The sequence below is a fragment of the Phodopus roborovskii genome, unplaced genomic scaffold (assembly GCF_943737965.1).
Source record: "Phodopus roborovskii unplaced genomic scaffold, PHOROB, whole genome shotgun sequence".
In the NCBI taxonomy this organism is placed as follows: domain Eukaryota; kingdom Metazoa; phylum Chordata; class Mammalia; order Rodentia; family Cricetidae; genus Phodopus; species Phodopus roborovskii.
In genome coordinates, this window is record NW_026126511.1 from 37321536 (window position 1) to 37340614 (window position 19079).

General features: G+C 39.6%; 1 protein-coding gene across 1 annotated transcript; it reads left to right on the forward strand.

Moving 5' to 3' along the window:
• Positions 1-7071: 7071 nt before the first annotated feature.
• Positions 7072-16706, forward strand: Lacc1 (laccase domain containing 1). Its single transcript, XM_051195353.1, has 7 exons — positions 7072-7227; positions 8080-8689; positions 9302-9480; positions 10292-10457; positions 13675-13900; positions 14455-14615; positions 16390-16706. The coding sequence occupies exons 2-6, from the start codon at positions 8128-8130 to the stop codon at positions 14612-14614; spliced, it is 1293 nt and encodes a 430-aa protein (XP_051051310.1). The 5' UTR covers positions 7072-7227; positions 8080-8127; the 3' UTR covers position 14615; positions 16390-16706.
• Positions 16707-19079: the final 2373 nt, after the last annotated feature.

A 19079-nucleotide genomic window follows, 5' to 3' on the forward strand; every position in this document is an offset into this window, starting at 1 on the left:
AAAGAAAATTAAAGACCAATATATCTTATGAACATAGATACAAAAATTCTCAACAAAATAATTGCCAATGGAATTTAAGAATGCATCAAAAAATTATCCATCATGATCACATTGGTTTTATCACAATGATACAGGGATGGCTCAACATACCTAAATCTATAAGCATAATCTACTACATAAACAGATTTTAAAACAAAAACCATATGATCATCTCATTATATACAGAAAAGACCTTTGGGAAAAAAACCATACATCTCTTCATGGGAGACTAGGGATACAGTGACATGCTTCATCATAATAAAGATAATTTACAGCAAACCTATGGCCACATTAAACTAAATAGAAATTCAAAGAAATTCCACTAAAATCAGGAACAAGAAAATGATGTACACTTTCTCCATAACTGTTCAATATATAGCACTTAACTATATTGATAAATATAACTAGATATATTCATATAAATGTATATATGTGTGTGTGTATTCATTTAAATATATATACACATACATATGTATATATATACATATATATCTGAAGACTTAACTAGAGCAGGAGGACAAATGAAGGCAATCAAGGGCATACAAATAGGATAGGGAGAAGTCAAAGTATATTCACTTGCAGAAGACATGGTTTTATATAGAAAAGACCTCCACCAGGAATCTTCTAGAACTCATAAAATAGTAAAGTAGCAGGAAATAAGGTTAACACAAATAAATCAGAAGCTTTCCTATATGTAAGTGTCAAAGATACAGAGAAAGAAATCAGGGAAACAGTACCTTTCACAGTAGCCTCCAAAAATATCTTTGGATGACTCCAACCAGGTGTGTTTGTTAGGGTTTCTATTGCTGTGAAGAGACACCATGACCACAGTAACACTTACAAAGTTAACCATTTATTAGGGCTGGCTTACAGTTCAGAGGATTATCACATTATTATCACATGGGGAGACATGGCAGCATACAACAGACTGGGGAGATACCTAATAAGAGTTCTTTATCTGGATCTGCAGCCAGAAGAAAAAGAGTGGCATTGGGCATGGATTGAGCATTTGAAACCTCAAAGCCCACATCCAGTAACACACTTCCTCCAACAAGGCCCCTCCTTTTAACAGTGTTACTCCCTATAAGCCTATGAGGGCTATTTTCATTCAAACCACCATACCAAGAAAGTGAAAGACTTGCAAATAAAAACTTCAAGACATTGAAGAAAGAAACTGAAGATGATACCAGAAGACAGAAATATCTCTCATGCTTATGGGTTGGTAGGACTAATATTGTGAAATGGCATCCTACCAAAAGTAATCATTAACCACAATTCCCATCAGAATTCCATCACAATTATTCACGGACACACAAAAACCCAGGAGAGCTAAAACAATCCTGGATACTACTGTATCGTTGATTGTATCACCATACCAGATTTTAAGTTGTACTAAAGAGTTATAGGAATAAAACACACATGTTACTGGCACAAAACAAAATAGTTGATCAATGGGATATAGCGTTCACATAAACATAAGTACACACAAAGACCCCATAAATACAAACTAGAGGAAAGATAGCATCTTCAACAAATGGTACTGATCAGACTGGATGGTTGTATGTAAAATAATTCTAATGTATTCATCACCCTGAACAAAACTCAACTCCAAATTGATCAAGGACCTCAACATAAGACCAGATACCCTGATTATCAGATAGAGGAGAAGGTAGGGAATAGGCTTGAACTCGTGGGCATGGAAAAGACTTTCTGAACAAGACACAGACAGCACAGGCACTAAGAACAACAGTAAAGAGAACCTCATGGAGCTGAAAGGCAAAGGACACCATCAATCTGGCAAAGTGTCAGCCTATGGAATGTAAAAAGGCTTATTAACCACACATCTGGTAGAGGGCTAATATTTAAAATAAATAAGAAATTTAAAAAACTGAACATCAAGAAAACAAGTAACCCACTTAAAATGGGGTACAGAACTAATCAGAGACTTCTCAAAAGGTGAGATACAAAGGATTGAGAAACACTTAAACAAATGTTCAACATCCTTAGCCACCAGGAAAATGTAAATTAAAATTACTTTGAAATTTCATATTACATCATTTTGAACGGCCAAGCCTAATAAACCAAATGACAGCTCATGCTAGGAGGATGTGGGGAAAAGGGAACACTTATTCATTGCTAGTAGGAGTGCAAAGTTGTACAACCACTATGGAAATCAATATGACAGTTCCTCAGGAAACTGGAAATTAATCTTCCTCAATATTCAGTTACACCACTCCTGGACATATACCCATAGGAGTCTACATCCTACTACACAAATACTTGCTTATCCAGATTCATTGCTGCTGTATTCATAACAGTCAGAAATTGCAAACAGCCTAGATGCCCAGCAAATAATAAATGGATAATGAAAATGTGGCATATATACACAATGGGGTATTAATAAGTTATTTAAAAGGCCATAAAACAAAACAAAATTGAGAATTTTGCAGGAAAATGAATGGAACTAAAAACAAAAAACATTTTGACTAAGGTAACTCAGCACCCCTGCCCCCACCAAAAAAAACGAAGAAACACTGTTTGTATATTTTCTCTTATATGTGGATGCTAGTTTTTAAACCTTTAAGCCTCCCATATGTGTTCTGCAATTAGTATAACCTTAGAGGTTGACTACTGACCTGGGTGGAGGTACTTGGGGGAAGGGGGACATATCCCAAGGCAGGGGAAATAAAATTTGTCATTAAGGAAAGATGTCATGGAGGGGGCAGAGTTGGGGGATTAGATGGGGGGAGGTAGGGAAGATATGGGCAATGGAAGGAATATGGGAGAGACAGCTAACACTAAAGTGAGTATGGGAACAATCCACAGAAGAAGCTTCCTAAAACATATCCATATATGAATTTAATAGATTCTTCAAATAATGTGGGGGTACGATGTCACCTAGTGGAACCTCTAGTGCCATCAATTGAGTCACTAGCCAGAAGGATTCCATGAACATCCCTAAACATCTCAGGCTTTTGCTTAGGCCATTGGTTAGTCTCCACAAGCCAATGTAAGACCCTATCATTGAAGACAACACTTACATACCTCAGTGAACATAGAGAAGTCAAGCTGGTGCCTAAATAGAAGCTTTGCCTCTATTGGTTAGTACTAGTTCATGGTACTAGAAGGTACTCTGTATGTTACCAGAGGAGAAAGGTAATCATCAACCCAGTTATAAACCTGCCTGTGAGGTGTGCTGCTGTAATAGTGACACAAATGTGACAGTAACCAACCAATCTCTGATTGGATTTAACGTCCACTCTATGAGATAGAATCTCATGGAGCACCTAGGATGGCCAAGAACCTGAGATAGGACAGGTCATGGATCTAGGGGAAAACCAAATACTATTGTTCAGCTAAAGAAAGATAGCAATGAAATGACTTGTAATAATGTTCTGCTATACCTACAGGTTGGTACCTTGCTTAGCTATCATCGGAGAAGCTGTTTCTTATAGCAAATGGGAGCTAGCACAGAGACCCATGACTGAACAGTGGGCAGAGTAGAAAATATTGGCACACACATTCCTAAACGGGATGTCATGATCAAACCCTCCCCTAGGTGCTCAGGAACCTATATGGAAGAGGGGGCAGAGGGACTGGATGACATCAAAGAACAATGTCTTTCAGATACAAGAGGACGGAAGCACGTATAAACTCACGCAGACAGCATGCACAAGGCCTGCACAGTTTCAAGCCAGTGTAGGTCCCAACACTAAGAGGGGACAGTTCACATGGGATCCCACATTTAACTAAGAACCATCTCCAGCTGGCATCTGTTTGCAAAGGAAAAGTTAGTCTTCTCCAATGGAGTCTCACTGGGCATGTAAGCCACACTTCAGAACAGGCCCCCTGCCCAGCAGTAGATGTCAACACTAAACAGACTCAATGTTGTTTTTGTAGACTTTGATCTCATATAGCTTTGCTTGGACATTTGGGGTTTTTTGTTTTGTTTTGTTTTTGTCTTACTGGTCTTTTGCTTGTATGCTTTAGTTTTCAGTTTTACACTTTTTAAGGATTGTATGTGTGTGTTTCTTGAGTTTTTGTTTGTTCATTTGTTTTCGAAAGAGAGATAGAAGAGGTTGTGGAGTGAGGTGGATAGGGGGGATCTGGAAGGACTTAGGAGGGGAGAAAAGCATGCTCGGAATATATTATATGAAGATATTTTTTCAATTAAAAAGAAAGATGGAAGGACAAAAAAACCCAAAATGGTGCAAGGTTGGGGTAACACTTCAATTTACTACTATTTGGTCTCCGTAACTGATAGAAAATAAATTTTTGTTACATCATCCAGCTTGTGGTACTTTGATTTGGCAGCCCCAGCAAACTAACAGGGGCTAGTAACACAGGAATTTGCATTGATTGCAGGGCCTTTTCTGTAAAGACCCATACCCTTTAATTCAAATGGCTTAAAAACAACTGTCTAGACCAGTGAGATGGTTCAGTGGGAAAGTTGCTTGCAGCCAACCCTGAGAGCCAGCATTCAATCCCTGAGAGTCACACAGTGAAAGAAGAGAACTAACTAAAGCAAGTCTTCATTTGACATCTACATGCACGAGCTCACATACACATATACAAGCATACATAGATACACACACATAAAATAAATAAAGGTAATACAATTTTTTAAAATTGGTCACAGATCTTAAGATTTCTACTTATGTCATAAAACTTTATATATATGGACTTTCCAAGGGTTTTCCTTAACAGTCAAGCCTCCCAAATGCTGTTTCTATGACATATAGTCAAATAATTAAAAACAGAGGGGTGGAGTGGATGCTTTTAGCCTATCTACACTTGGCTTCTAACCAACTTACCTTTTCTACTCCCTTTGTAAATCCTAGGTGGTTAATTCCCATAACGTGCCTAATGGTCCTGGTTGGGAAACTACTCAGGTGAGTGGGCCTACCAGTTGAACTACACAACCATACCATAAATTATCTGTTTGTTCTCAAACCTGTTCATGACAGCTATACTTGATACTATGCTTTTATAACTTAATTATTAGACAAACCATTTATATGGCATAGAAACAAAGTCTTTGTTTCCCTGAAGTCTATGTTTAATAATTTCAAAAGTCACAGTAAACGGTGTGAGATAACTATAAAAGAATAAGTTTGAGAATAAGTTTGCATTCAGATTGCTTCAAGAGAGCCTTTAATTATTTTCCCCTTAAAGGAACAGAATATTTAGGACTCTTTTATGTTTAGAGGTAGCTGTGTGTTTTATGCAAAAGATAAGTTGATCATGTGCAAAAAGACTCCGAACCTTCTCAGTTGACTGGCAAATGAGCATGAGGCCAGATTACAGAAATTTCACAATGCTGTGCTACACTTGCCCACAATTTTCTGGCTTAGCTTTGTTCTCTTCTGAAGGACTTTACAAAGGTATAACCTATATGCCATAACTTCTTTCTTATAAAATATACAATCCAGTGTTTAAATGTCTTGGTTGTGAGTTCAGACCGTACCTAGGAGAGGACTTCCTGTATATGAAAACACTATGGAAGCTATTTTGCCTCCAGGAAGGTTATGTTTAAGCTTGAAGAGTATTGAGCAACTGGGAACAGTTAAGCTGACAAAAGCGTGTTCAAAGTACAACAAAAACAACAGCAAATGTAGAGAATGTAGTCAGGTGGCCTATGAAAGAACAGCCTTTGCTTGGATGGCTTGAGAATAAGGCAGACTTTTTTTTTTTTTTCAAAACGAATTATGCATCTGAATCATCTGTAAGATGAAAACAAAAAGGCAGAACAAAACATGCCCAGACCTGACTCCTATAGACTCTGATCCAATATACAACTGGGGTGTGGGGTACCCACACTATTTTTTTTTTTAAGTTCTACTTGTTCAGATGTGCAAACAGGATTGAGACGCTCTTGAGCAGTATGAGAAAGAAGATATTAAGAAACGAGGTTCAGACCGACTAGATGGTGAAGGAAATGGTATGCAAATACACTATAGCAACTTCCCTAACAACTTCACTATTTGGAAAGTTTTGCTACTGCCAGAGCTCTGGCATGAAAGAATCCTAACTCTCTCCATTGTGCAGAAAACAAGGGGGAAAAACGTTCTAAACATGCTTTGTAAATAATAATCGTTTAAACATTCCTTTTGCTTGACATAAAACAAGTTCATGCCAAAGCATGTCTGTCGGACCAGATACCACTCAGGCTTTCTAAAAGTGTCCTGGGAAAATACAGACCAGACGTGACCCACTCAATGTGGTCACGTATACTAGAGTGGGTCCTATGCGGGCTGGTTACCGTGGTCTCTAGAGTTAAGTCGAGGTTGGAGCACACTTACAAGAACTCTTGTAAACTCCCAGGTACCCTAGAGTCTTCTCACTCAGGAAAAGCATCCTCAGCACCCACAGTCACAACAAGGAAGACGAAGGACCCGCTCCTTCCTCCATAGCCCAGGCTGCAGAACATATGCTTTCTCCTACATTCTCTTCTATGTTTAAGGCTGGCTTTATTCCCATTTACAACTTGATTCCATACTGTAGTTTTAAAATAAATACCATTAAACCCTTGGAGGATAAAGGATACTGAATTTTGATCGTATTATCACTCTAATAATTAATGCATTCTGTCCTGTTTAAAGGGGCCTATGGGAAATCTATGTGGTCAACGCAAGTGAAGGGGAAGTCAAGGATGTTGATCCCAAATGAAAGCACAGAATAAGCAGAAATGGGGGTGGGGTGGGGGATGAGAATCAACTCACTTGTGTCTGAAAACTAAAGGAAAAGTCAAAAACCAGAAGTCTCCAGGGTGCCCTCCCTTGAGCCCGGGATTGGAGGGCGTTAAGCGCTAACGTGACAGGCTGGGCACACTGACGCCCCTTCTGCTCTGCTCCGCTCGCCTCCGGGCAGGCCCCGCGCGCCTCGGCGACCCCCGCCTCAGGCGGCCTCCCGCAGCCTCGGGGCGACGGCGCCCGCTGACCCGGAACTGCTGGGCGGCGGCGCGGGAATCCCCCGCCAGGGGCTCCTCCGGGCGTCTCCCGGGCGCCGCCCCGCGGCCGCGGCGGGAACAGCGAGCCGGTGGGCGAGCACGCCCGCGGGAAGCCCAGGCCGCCCGGAGGCCGGGACCGACGCTGCGGGGCGGGACGGAGGGCGACTCCCGGAGACTCCCGCAGACTCCCGGCGACTCTGGGGCCGTTCTCCCAGCTCCCGGCTGCCGAGGAGAGCGCGGTGAGTGTGCCAGCCAGTCCGGGACGCAGGGGCGGAGCCCGCGGTGACGGGACGGGTTGCAGGCGCCCAGTCTAGTCCCCAGCTGGCCCTGCACAGCTGGAAGAATGAATGACAGCGCCAGTGCCCTGGGGAGTGGGGGTCAGGCTGGGCCCAGGCAGGCTCGGGGATGAGGGCTCAGCAGTAGGGGTGGCCAGGAATTCAGGGGCAAGGGGTCAGCAGAGGGTGGGGGCGCTCCAGCCGGGACGGGGAGGGGAGGACTGGTAAACAATGGGCCAAAGAATCAGCAAGTGGCCGGTAGTGGCCCCTGGTCCAAATTGCAGTGGCTGTTGTGATCAACCCAAGCTTGGAGTGCTGTGCAAATGTTGGGGAAAGCCTATCCTGTTGGTCAGCTTCTATCGAACAAAACGAGATTGGTGGTGGTGGTGCACGCCTTCAGTCCCAGCACTTGGGAAGCAGAGGCAGGAGGATCTCTGAGTTCGAGGCCAGCCTGATCTACAGAGTGAGTTCCGTAACAGCCAGGGATACACAGAGAAACCGTGTCTCAAAAGCCACAAAACGAGAGAGGCAGAGACAGGGAGACAGAGACAGACAGATTTGCTGATGCTGCTCAACTTGACATCCTAAAGGTGAGGCCTCAGTATTTCATACAAGATGTGATCTAATCCGACAGGCATCCTATAATTTAAAAGCAGGACTTAATCTCTTTTCTGGCCTGGACTCTAGATTTATTCTGGTTACTTTTCGTGTTAGCACAGTTGCTTTTTTTTTTCTTTTTGCCCACCAGGTATTTCTGTTGTACCTCTACGAAGACTGGCACAACTGACTGTTATTTGTGATAATATTTCTTTACAGCTGATCTGGCCCAAAAGTCATCTTTGAAGAAAAGTGCATGTTTGAAGGATGGCTGAAGCAGTCTTGGTTGATCTCTTTGGTTTAAAATTGGACTCACAGAAAATCTGCCATCAAACATTATTGAAGACCTTGAACAGCATTCACTGCCGTCATGCCCCCAAGGCGAAGTTCCTTTGCATAATGAGTTGCAGTAATGTCACCCAAGAAAGGGATAGGGAACACGATCTTTGTGACCTGGAAGCGGGAAATGGATTCCCACTTGTCATGAGAGACTTTGAGACTGTTAGCAATCCCAGTGTGGCTGCCTCTTTGTATGCAATTAAACAAAAAATTGATGAAAAAAATCTGAGCCACATTAAGGTTGTTGTCCCAGAGCACAGGAAAATGTTCATGAAGGCGTTTATTGGTCAGCTCTTCACTGCCGTCTATGATTTTGAGTTTGAAGATTTACAGGTAGCTTGGAGGGAGAGCCTGTTAAAACCTGTCACTGAAGTAAATGCACCCACAATTCATCAACCGGAAGAAATCCAGAGTGAAATAGAAACTTACTTGAGAGGCCTGCCAGCTCTGAAAGGGGAATTAAGTATTATCACATCTCCTTTGATCCCAGGTATCTTCAACACTCTTTGTCCTTTGCACTGCAGGGAAACCCAGGCTTTCTTCAGAAGTTGCTCACTTCCTGTTTTTCGCTTTTCTGTTGACTCTTGTGAACTGCTCATCTTTTGCAACATGGGGGTTTTATGTGGGTGGGCAGCATCAAGGGATGATGTCATCAGAGCCACTCCAAACAAACAAATTGGCTCCATGCAAATTCGGCTTTAAAGCAAATCTCCCAATCCTCCTAAAAGGGGGGGGGGGGGGAGGAAAAAACAAAAAACGATTTTTCTGTCTTAGAAAATCTTTGATGCAGAAACAATAACCTCAGCCTTTTGGGCATTTGGACAGAGGATGAACTTTCAAAAAAAAAAAAAAAATCAGTCTTCCTTGGATAAGTAGTTTTATCATGAGCTGTATGCTGTTATGTATAATAGACGATGAAATAAAAGTACCCTCAAAGAGCAGCAGCCCCACAGGGTGACCCCAGTATGTAACAGCGCATGGTAGAGGAGCAGAATGAGAAACCACATAAATAATTGCAGGATGTGAGTGATCAGGGAGGGCCTGACGGAGAGACTGTCTTTTGTAGAATGTCTTTTTACTCTTTACCACTTATCTTCAACAGATCTCTTCATACACGGATTTACTACAAGAACAGGTGGCATATCTTACATACCAACTCTTAGCTCACTCAATCTTTTCAGTAGTTCCAAACGGAGAGATCCCAAAGTAGTTGTCCAAGAAAATCTTCGCAGGTTGGCGAATGCTGCAGGATTTAATGCAGAGAAATTTTACCGAATAAAGGTAAATTTGTGTTACATATTTCGGTTTTCCAAAATATTGGATTTTTCAATAGGTCAATAACTATTTAAACTTTAAGCTATTTAGCTTTTGCTTCTAATGCTTCATCTAACATTTTAGAACAATGCTGTAATTATTTCGTCTATACATTATAGCCTGAAGAGCAAATATTCGTGTGTGTGTGTGTGTGTGTGTGTGTGTGTGTGTGTTCACATGCATGTGTGTATATATGTATTTCACCTAGAACTCCTCAGTTCTAGAAATATAGTTACTTTTGAGTAAATATATGTGTGTATATATATACACATATATATATATTCCACCACTTCCAATATAGAAGAGTGTATTGAATATACAATATACAACTCTTTCAATATAGAAGAAAGGTCCCTGGATGATCAGGAAAAAAAAAGTTTGGGCCATTACTTACTAAGAGAAGACTGGGAAGAACTAGGGTCCAAAGTGAGGAGAAAAATATGTTGAAGAATTCTGGATTTATGTGAGTCTAAGAAAAGGGGGAGGGAGGAATCCCTGATTTGGTACTTTCATTTTTCCTGAAAGTGAAACTTGCCTTTTCTGAGAAGTACCTAAAGTAGAGATTTTACTCATCTCTAATTGGAGCTTTCACGACTTTTGAGTCTTCTTTCCTCTGAACATCTGCAGAGATGTTATAGTTGATGTTTTATTATGTAGAGAAGTGGATAGATAGCCATACCATGTTTCCCAACTTTGTGCCCAAATGAGTACTTTTAGAAAAACCCACACATAAGAAGCCGCTCATAAGAAAACATCTTTGCCCTGTGTTTTGTGTTAGACTGATCACGCCAATGACGTGTGGACAATGGGGAGGAAGGAGCCTGAATCTTACGATGGAATAGTCACAAACCAGAGAGGAGTCACCATCACAGCTCTTGGTGCTGACTGTATACCTATAGTCTTTGCAGATCCTGTGAAGAAAGCTTGTGGGGTTGCTCACTCTGGTAGGTGTTCCTATTAAACCATTAATATTTTGTTAATTTGCAGTACAAGGTATTTTGTAATTTTTTTTTCTGATGGACGTAGAAAGCTGTTAATTGCATTGCTCTGTGAGAGGATGAAGCCTGTATACTCTTACTATAGGAACAGATATAAGGAGGATACCAGTCAAATTAGATGACTCAGAGTAGAATTCCCTAAGTAGGTGGTATCTAGTGATATTCAGGAATCTGTAGTTTTAAGTCTGTCATTATTTCAAAGCAAGGATATTCTCTTAACATATAGGGCAAGATAATCCTGCCATACGGATTGAATTATCATCAGCCCTGGAAGTTTTTAATGTTGCATAATAATCATAGTCTTTATAATAACCAAAGGACAACCCTTCGTGCTTTTCAAGACCTTCTAAGGTGTGGCTGCCTCTGGCTGAGTATCCTTGATGTCTGGGTACCAGGGAATGGGAACATGAGGCATGTTGTATATTTTAAATTAGCTGTGTATGTGTAAATATGCTTGTGTTGGTGAGGTGATAAAGGAAGGTTTCTGATGAAGAAAGGTATCCCTGTGTGTAGAAAAGTCTTGACAGTAATCAAAATATCTGTGCTAAGTTGTTTCATTCTGAAAATCACTGCCCGTATTTCCAAACGTATCTCAGAATCATATTAAAAATTCAGCGTGTTTTTCCTAAAGTCTTTTCTACCACAACACTTTCCTGTTTTTGTTATTGAGGCTTAATCTACCAACTTAACAACCCAGTATTTCATTCTAGTCCTCTTTCTACGATTACACATCATTGACTCTATTATTTACACATTGACTCTATTATTTAAATATGTATTACTTCTACCATCTCTTCCAAGATCTCTCTACCCAAGTGTTTAGCTTTAGAAGGACAGGTATATGGAATGGTGAAAAAAAAGGAAGTAAGGAAACTCATTGTCCAACTAAATCAACTGAATTTGCATCAGAATAAAAGAAGGAAGAAAAAATGCAATGCTTTTAGGTTTTATTTTAGGAAATTAAATGGAAGCAGGAATGAAGAAAGTGGCTTAATCTTAGAAGTCACCATGAAATCCAAATAAAATAAAAAGACAGTAGAAAGGTCTGTGAAAGGAGACTATTAGCTGGAAATATTAATTTTAGTGTCACAAGACTCTATTATTGAGACATTAAAGAAGTATGAGATAATTAGAAGTCCCATGTTCATAGAGACAAAATTATTAAGATGTAAACATTATCCACAATCATTTGCAGATTTGTTGCAATCCTAGGAAATCCCTAACTGCATTTGTACAGGAAAAAAATCCATCCTAAATTATGTATGTTAATTTTAAGGGTCCCTGGATAGTCACTACAATCTTGTAAAAGATGATCTAAGTTGGACATTTCAGTTTCTAATTATAAAACTCATTTCAAAGCTATATATTGAAAACAATATAGCACTTTATTAAAAATAACATATAAACCAACAAAATAGAATAGAGAGCCCATAAGTTACAAAGAAGCCCTGAACTGTGATTGAGAGCTTTTCAATGAAGATGCCAAACTGCTTATTCAGTGAGCTGTGGAAAGCAGACACCCACACGCAAAGAATGATTCTGGCCCTTACCATGAGAGTATTTAAAAAATTAGGTCAGAATGGATCAATGACCTAAATTGTAAGAGGCAAAATTATAAAACTCTTAGGGAAAACAAAACAAAATAAAACAAAACCACAACAACAAAAAACCCAGCAGTGTAAGTATCCATGCCTTTGAATTAGGCAATATAGCCTTTAGGTATCCAAGAAAAGGGAGGAAATTGAAAGACAGGTAAATAGAACTTTATTTAAATTAAAAATGTTTATGAATCAAAGGATAATCAGTGGAGTAGAAAGGAAACCCACATGATGGCAGGAATTATTTGCAAGCCATTATATCTAATAAGGGTTAATCACTAATCAACACCTGCAATTGTATAGTAAAACAACATCTGGACTGAAGAATGGGTAAAGGGGTTGGGGATGCAATTGCATTGATAGAATGCATACTTGGCATGGATGACACTGTCCAATGGCTTCATTCACACCAGGTGTGGTGGCACACATCTGTCATCCCAGTACTCAGGAGGTAGAGATGGGAAAATCAGAAATTAAGGAATGGAATTTTTCCCTAAAAATTATTTGCAAATAGCTAAGAAGCATAAGGAAAGCCAATCAACATCATTCTCAATTAAAGAAATTTAAGTCAGACCCATAATCTCTTCATGCATCCGTTAGAGTGGCTACTAATGGAATGATGCGTACAAAAGATGTGAAAATTCACCTAAAAAATGGTATTCTGGATATGGTGGCACTTTAATCCCTGCAGAGGATATTGGAGTCTGGGGCCAGCTTGATCTTCATAGTGGATTCCAGCTACATAGTGACACCCTATCTCAAGTTTTTAAAAAATGGTATGGCGATTCCTTAACAAGTTAAATAAAACTGTAATGTGACCTAGAACTCTCGCTCTATGTCTGAAAGAACTCACATCTCCATTTATAGCATCCTCATCCATAAGATCCATGAGGTAGAAACAACCTAAGTGTTCAGCGACAAATGAGTAAGTGGCAAACTGTTGTGGTACGACATATATGACACAGTAGTCTATCTTTAAAAAGTCTATTAACTCGGACCACATGGCACAACATGGGTGAACCTTCTAGACCCTGATTCAATTAGCCTGTCACAGAAAGGCTAATTCAATATGATAGTCCTCACATAAAGTACACAGAGTAACTAAAATTCATAAACAAACACTTTACAGGAATAGGGAAATGAGAAGTTATTATTTGTGAATATAGTTTCAAATTTCTAAGATGAAAGAATCCTAGGAATGTACCCCTGCAAATGTTAATGCTGAGTTGGGCACTCCGGTGAATTAAATGGTACATTTTATGTGTCCATTGCCCTGGTTAATAGGAAAGAGGGAGAAAGGAATAAAAGGGCATTATTCCTATGGAGAAAACGTCAATACCATTTTTCAAAGGAAACTCCCATTAATTGTCGGCTCTGTCGTGTGCTTTGTGTAGTGCATCTAATGTTAATGACAGACTTTAATGGAGTCATTGCTTTTGTAGCTCATCTGTTATACCTGAACTTTGAATACACAAACCACAGCTGTTCATTTTTCACTGAGACATAAAAGTGGTTGAAAGTCTACATACTTAACTTCTTCTGCCTTTTTTCTTCCCATTTTCCAGGCTGGAAAGGTACTTTGTTGGGTGTAGCTATGGCTACTGTGAATGCCATGATAGCAGAATATGGCTGTAATTTGAAAGACATTATTGTTGTTCTGGGACCTTCCGTGGGACCTTGCTGTTTTACTCTCCCCAGAGAATCGGCAACCTCGTTTCATAATCTTCATCCTTCATGTGTACGGCAGTTGGACTCACTGAATCCCTATGTTGACATCCGGAAAGCAACCAGGTGTGTGATTTCAACGTGGGGCCACAAGTTTGAGTATTGCGTATTGTTTCTGAGATGCGAATTACTTTCGAGAACAGTAAATAACTCCCCACAACTATTCAGGTAGCAAATATTTAAGGAGCTAACATGCACATACATGGAAAACCCCATTTTAAAAAAAGGCATGTGTTTTTCTATTTGTATCACAGAAAATACCATGAATGTTATAGGCAGAGAGAGGGGGGGGGGAAGGTTAGATGGGAAAAGTGTGTCCTGTCAGAACAAAATGAGTGTTGTACACCAATGCTCGTCTTCCCAAGCAAGCATTTAATTCTCCTCACACCACCCTGAAGCCAGCACATGTCTGCAGGCCGGTGTGGATCACTACACAGCTCGTATGTGAGCTTTGGTGATAAATGCTGACAAAGTCTATCATTTCCTGACCAGCCCTGCTGTGAAGTAAATAGCAGCTTCCGTCGTTCTGAGATCTTTCCTGGAATGTGTTCACTCAAGTAAACACACATCTTTCGTGTAACATAAACTCTCACCATCTTTTGAAAAATCTTTATTCTAAGGATTCTTCTAGAACAAGGAGGAATTATTCCACAGAATATTCAAGACCAGAAGGGAGATCTTGACCTCTGCACATCCTGCCATCCTGATAAGTTTTTCTCCCATGTTCGAGATGGCCTTAACTTCGGTACACAGATTGGCTTCATATGCATTAGAGAATGAGGTACACAGCCCCCTCTGTGGTCTCTCCAGTCTCCTCCCATGTGCCCTCCCCACTCAGCTCTCCCTCTCTTCCTCCCTGCAGCCTTTCCCTGCCTTCATTGAAAAAGCAATTAAATTTAATAATATTCTTTCCTCCCTATAAGAATAATCAAGTTTTGATTTTTAAGTGACAAAAAATGGTATGAAAAAGTTTCTGGAACATACTCTATGGGGAAGAATATTCGTTTCTTTTCCCAGTTAATGAAGAATATAATAAAATAGGCTTATGTTAAAACTTCTAAAGTAATTTAGTCTTTTTAAAAATCCTGTATAAAGAATTCTTATGTCTGATGTGAACTTGATCTATGCATTTTCTATTACAGCATCTTTATACCTTTCACTATTTTTGTTTAACAACAACAACAAAAAAAATGAATTAGCATTGTAAAAATAGCCACACTTCTAAAATCAATCTCAGATTGAATGTGATCCCAACACAAGCCTTCACAGATGTTGAAAGGACAATTTTTAGCTTCATATGGAAATACACACACACACACAGAGAGAGAGAGAGAGAGAGAGAGAGAGAGAGAGAGAGAGAGAGAGGGAGGGAGAGAGAGAGAGAGGGAGAGAGAGACAGAGAGAAAACACACACCATATAGCTAAAACAATCCTGAATAATAAAATATTGCTGGAGGTATCACCGTCCTGGATTTCAAGTTGTACTACAAAGCTACAGTAGTAAAAGCAGCATGGTATTGACATAAGAGCAGAAAGTTGATCAATGGACCAGAATTGATAAGGCCACATAACTATGGTTTAATTTAGTTTTCTTGGTTTGGGGAGGGGGTTCTTATATTGAGTTTTTTTGTTTGTTTGTTTGTTTGTTTTTTATGAGAAAGAACTTTGATTTGGGTGTGTAGGAAGGGGAGGAATATGATCAAAATATATTTCAAATTGTTTTAAATAATGAAATATATAGTGAAAGTTTGCATAAAGATTCTAAATTATAGAATAAGAAATCTACACACATATAAACTAACTTTCTAACTACCATAGGTGGTAAAAAAAAATGGCATTTTTCTTTAAAGGGATAGATAGTAAATCTTTTCAAAATTATATTTTGTAGTGTGTGTGTGTGTGTGTGTGTGTATGTGTGTGTGTGTGTGTGTGTGTCACACACATGAGTGCCCATGCTATGGTACATGTGTGGAGGCAGAAGATAACTTTCAGTAGTGTGTCCACTTCTGCTACTCTATGGCTCCCAGAGATCCAGCTTAGGTTATTAAGGCTGATGGCAAGAGCCTTTACCCACTGAGTCATCATCTCTCTGACCCAGTAAATCTTTTATGTCATATAGAGTATGCAGTGTCTGTCTCATCCAGTCAACTCCGCCACTGCCAAGCAAAAGCAGATGCGGACAAAACAAAATTGAATGTGTTGGTGCTCCTATTAAATATTTACAAAAAGGAGGTCCTTTTAGACTTCTATAAAGCAATTTCATGACAATGATTTACTACTGACTGACACTTTAGCACATATTCAATTTTCTGTACAGTTTCACTCAATTTGTATGGTTTTTTGCCATACTATTTTAATTTTTATTTAAATTAAAACAATCTTATTTTACATACCAATCTAGTTCCCTCTCCTTCCCATCCTCCCATTCTCCCTACCAACCCCCCATCCACTTACTCTTTACAATGTCTTTAGTTTATACTGTACTCTATGATTCCTACCTTAATGTTCTAAGAACACTGTTAGAAACTCATGTTTTACTTCTGTGTCTTTTATAGGTTCATGACTGGAATTTTGCATCGCTGTTTTGAGCATCCTTCTACACTGCTTGCAAAAGAAAATTTTAGCTTTTTGATTTATATAAAACCAAAATTACAAAAGGTATACTTTCACTATTACCCACAGCCAGATGATCTTGGTTTAATTCTTATGGCAACTGACCAAAGAATCAATGTGATGCTATTCCCCAAGTTCCAAGTTCTCTGTATTTGTCTGTAAATCAAGACCAGATCTATCCAGTTCGTTTTTTTTTTTTTTTTTTTTGCATGAGGCTTATAGCACAGTGAATCAAAATAAAGTCAATTTTACCATTTGAGTCAAATGCAGTAGGAGAGATAAACACTTCCTTTTGAATATGTATGTATGTATGTATGTATGTATGTATGTATGTATGTATGTATTTAGTTGCCTTACAAGAGTAGGTTTTATTATGGCACTTTCAAACATCATGTTTTTGCTGATCCTCCCTTTTCTTCCTTTCCCTTATGTGACCTTCCACTCCCAGGAGCCCTTCTACAACTAATGTGTTCTATCAGCCCCTTCCTTGCTCAGTCCTCTTTTCCCATATGTTCCCTTTCTAGGTTTAACACCTGTGTGCACACTTATACCCACATACATACATGTGTATATACATATATGTGTATGTACACATAAACATTGAATTCAGGATTTCTATATGAGAGAACATGCAATATTTGTTATTCTGAGTCTGGATTATTTTGTTCAACATAATTCCAGACCCATTGTTTTTTCTATGAATTTGATAATTTCATTATGGCTAAATAAAATGTATTGTTTCTTTATTACCCCTTTGCCATGCATGAGCGGCCAGAGTACCAAACTTGGCAGAGGGTTTCGGGATTGAAAAACTTAACAGACCACTACGAGAAGTGAAGAGGAAGCTGCTGCCATTTATTACAGAGAGAAATGGGCTCATATACCCACGCCAGGGGGATGGGCTAAGCATAGGAGGAAATCATGCACCACCCACACCTGGGGTCAAGGCACTGCACACCGGAAAGTTATGAGAACAACCTTGTTGATCAACCTTGAGAGCATGGGAGTTCGACAGCTGGGTGGGGAGGAAGAGCACTGTAAGGGACAAGTACTTAAATTTCCCAACAGTTCCTCCCTTTTTATTTTTTAAATGAAGCAAACCCTGTCTTAGGTCACCTGGGAAACAAATACCTCACCCATCATGGGGAAATGCTCTCATCATTCCCTGTCTTAGGTGGCATTGATCCCACTAGGAGTTGCCTGTCATTGGTTATCGCTTCTCCAGCATCTGTAGCCACACTTAGGCTGATTCAGGTTACACTGCCAAGGCCATGAGTGCCTGTCGGGTGACACTTACCTGTCTATTGTACTGGTTGTGGAATCCAGATGCAGGCACCGATACCCAGAACCTGGAGTAGGGATAACACAATAGACCCTGACCAGTGCTGTACCCATAACCCCCACATGAGACATCAAATTTCACCAATCACTAGCTTTTACAGGCTCCACATGAGTGGCATTAATCACCTTAATAGCATGGCTCAACTGGGTAGTGAAATTGACAAAGGTAACATTCCATCAGGAGCATTAACATTTCCAGGAGTCACACAAACAGAATGATAGTAAGACAATTGTTGATGAATCCATAATCAATCAACCTGTTCTTGTGCTAAAGCCAATTGTTGATTTAAAGTCAATATTCCTAATTGAACATTAGTATTTAAACTATTTTGGAGGTTCAAATCTTGGCTAACTTTCTCTGAGCATTCATTTACAATAGCTGCAGTCTGGACATTTTGAGAAATGGCAAATCTTGTAGCAGTGACGGAAATGGCAATGGTGGCCACAATTGCAGCAGTAATTCCAAAGTCCCCTTTTTGTTGTTGTGCCACCACGCCCAGCTCAGTTGGGATATTTAAAAAATGAAATAATAGACTCGTAAATTAGAGGGACATTTCAGAGGTGAGTTCAATAGATCTTTCACAAGATCATGGAAGTGAGGTGTGAAGAAGAATGGAGAAATTATTAATGACTCCCAGCTTTACTTACCCAGCTACTGAGTGGCAATCAAGGGTGGGAGGAGGTTTGGGATTAGGGGAAGGATAACAAGTTTCACCTTATCTAGAATGAATAGTATCCAGGTGGAACTATTTGGTCAATGAGTGAACTTATAATGGAGCCTGCACCCAAATAGGTTTGGAGGTTAACTATGAAGGAATGATAATTTGAGTCTCTTGAATCAGATTGGATTGTCTGGATGAAAATCGGAGTGAGCAAAAGGGTTCAAGGATGAACCCTCACACAACACATGCAAGATCTAAACCAGTGAAAATAATTTAATCATAGAAATTAAAGAGGTATGATCGTTTAAGATCATCAGCATAGATGTTGCTCAAAACTCTTCAGGAATAAAGGGAGGACTGAGAAGAAAGCAGTGGCTTAACTGTGAAGAAGTTATTCTACAGGCAGTGATGGGTATGCCCAATACCTCACTTCTTAAATTTCATATGTATTTCCTGTGTGTACACACAGTCTGTTATTTTTTTGGTGATTAGCATGGATTTTCGCATATTCTACCTTTATATTTTCTATAAAATCTGTAGGTTAGGAGTTGACCCTTTTGTTCAAATGAGAAACCGCATCACTGAGATAAAGGCTGGAATCACATAATTTGTGAGGAGGTAAGACTTGA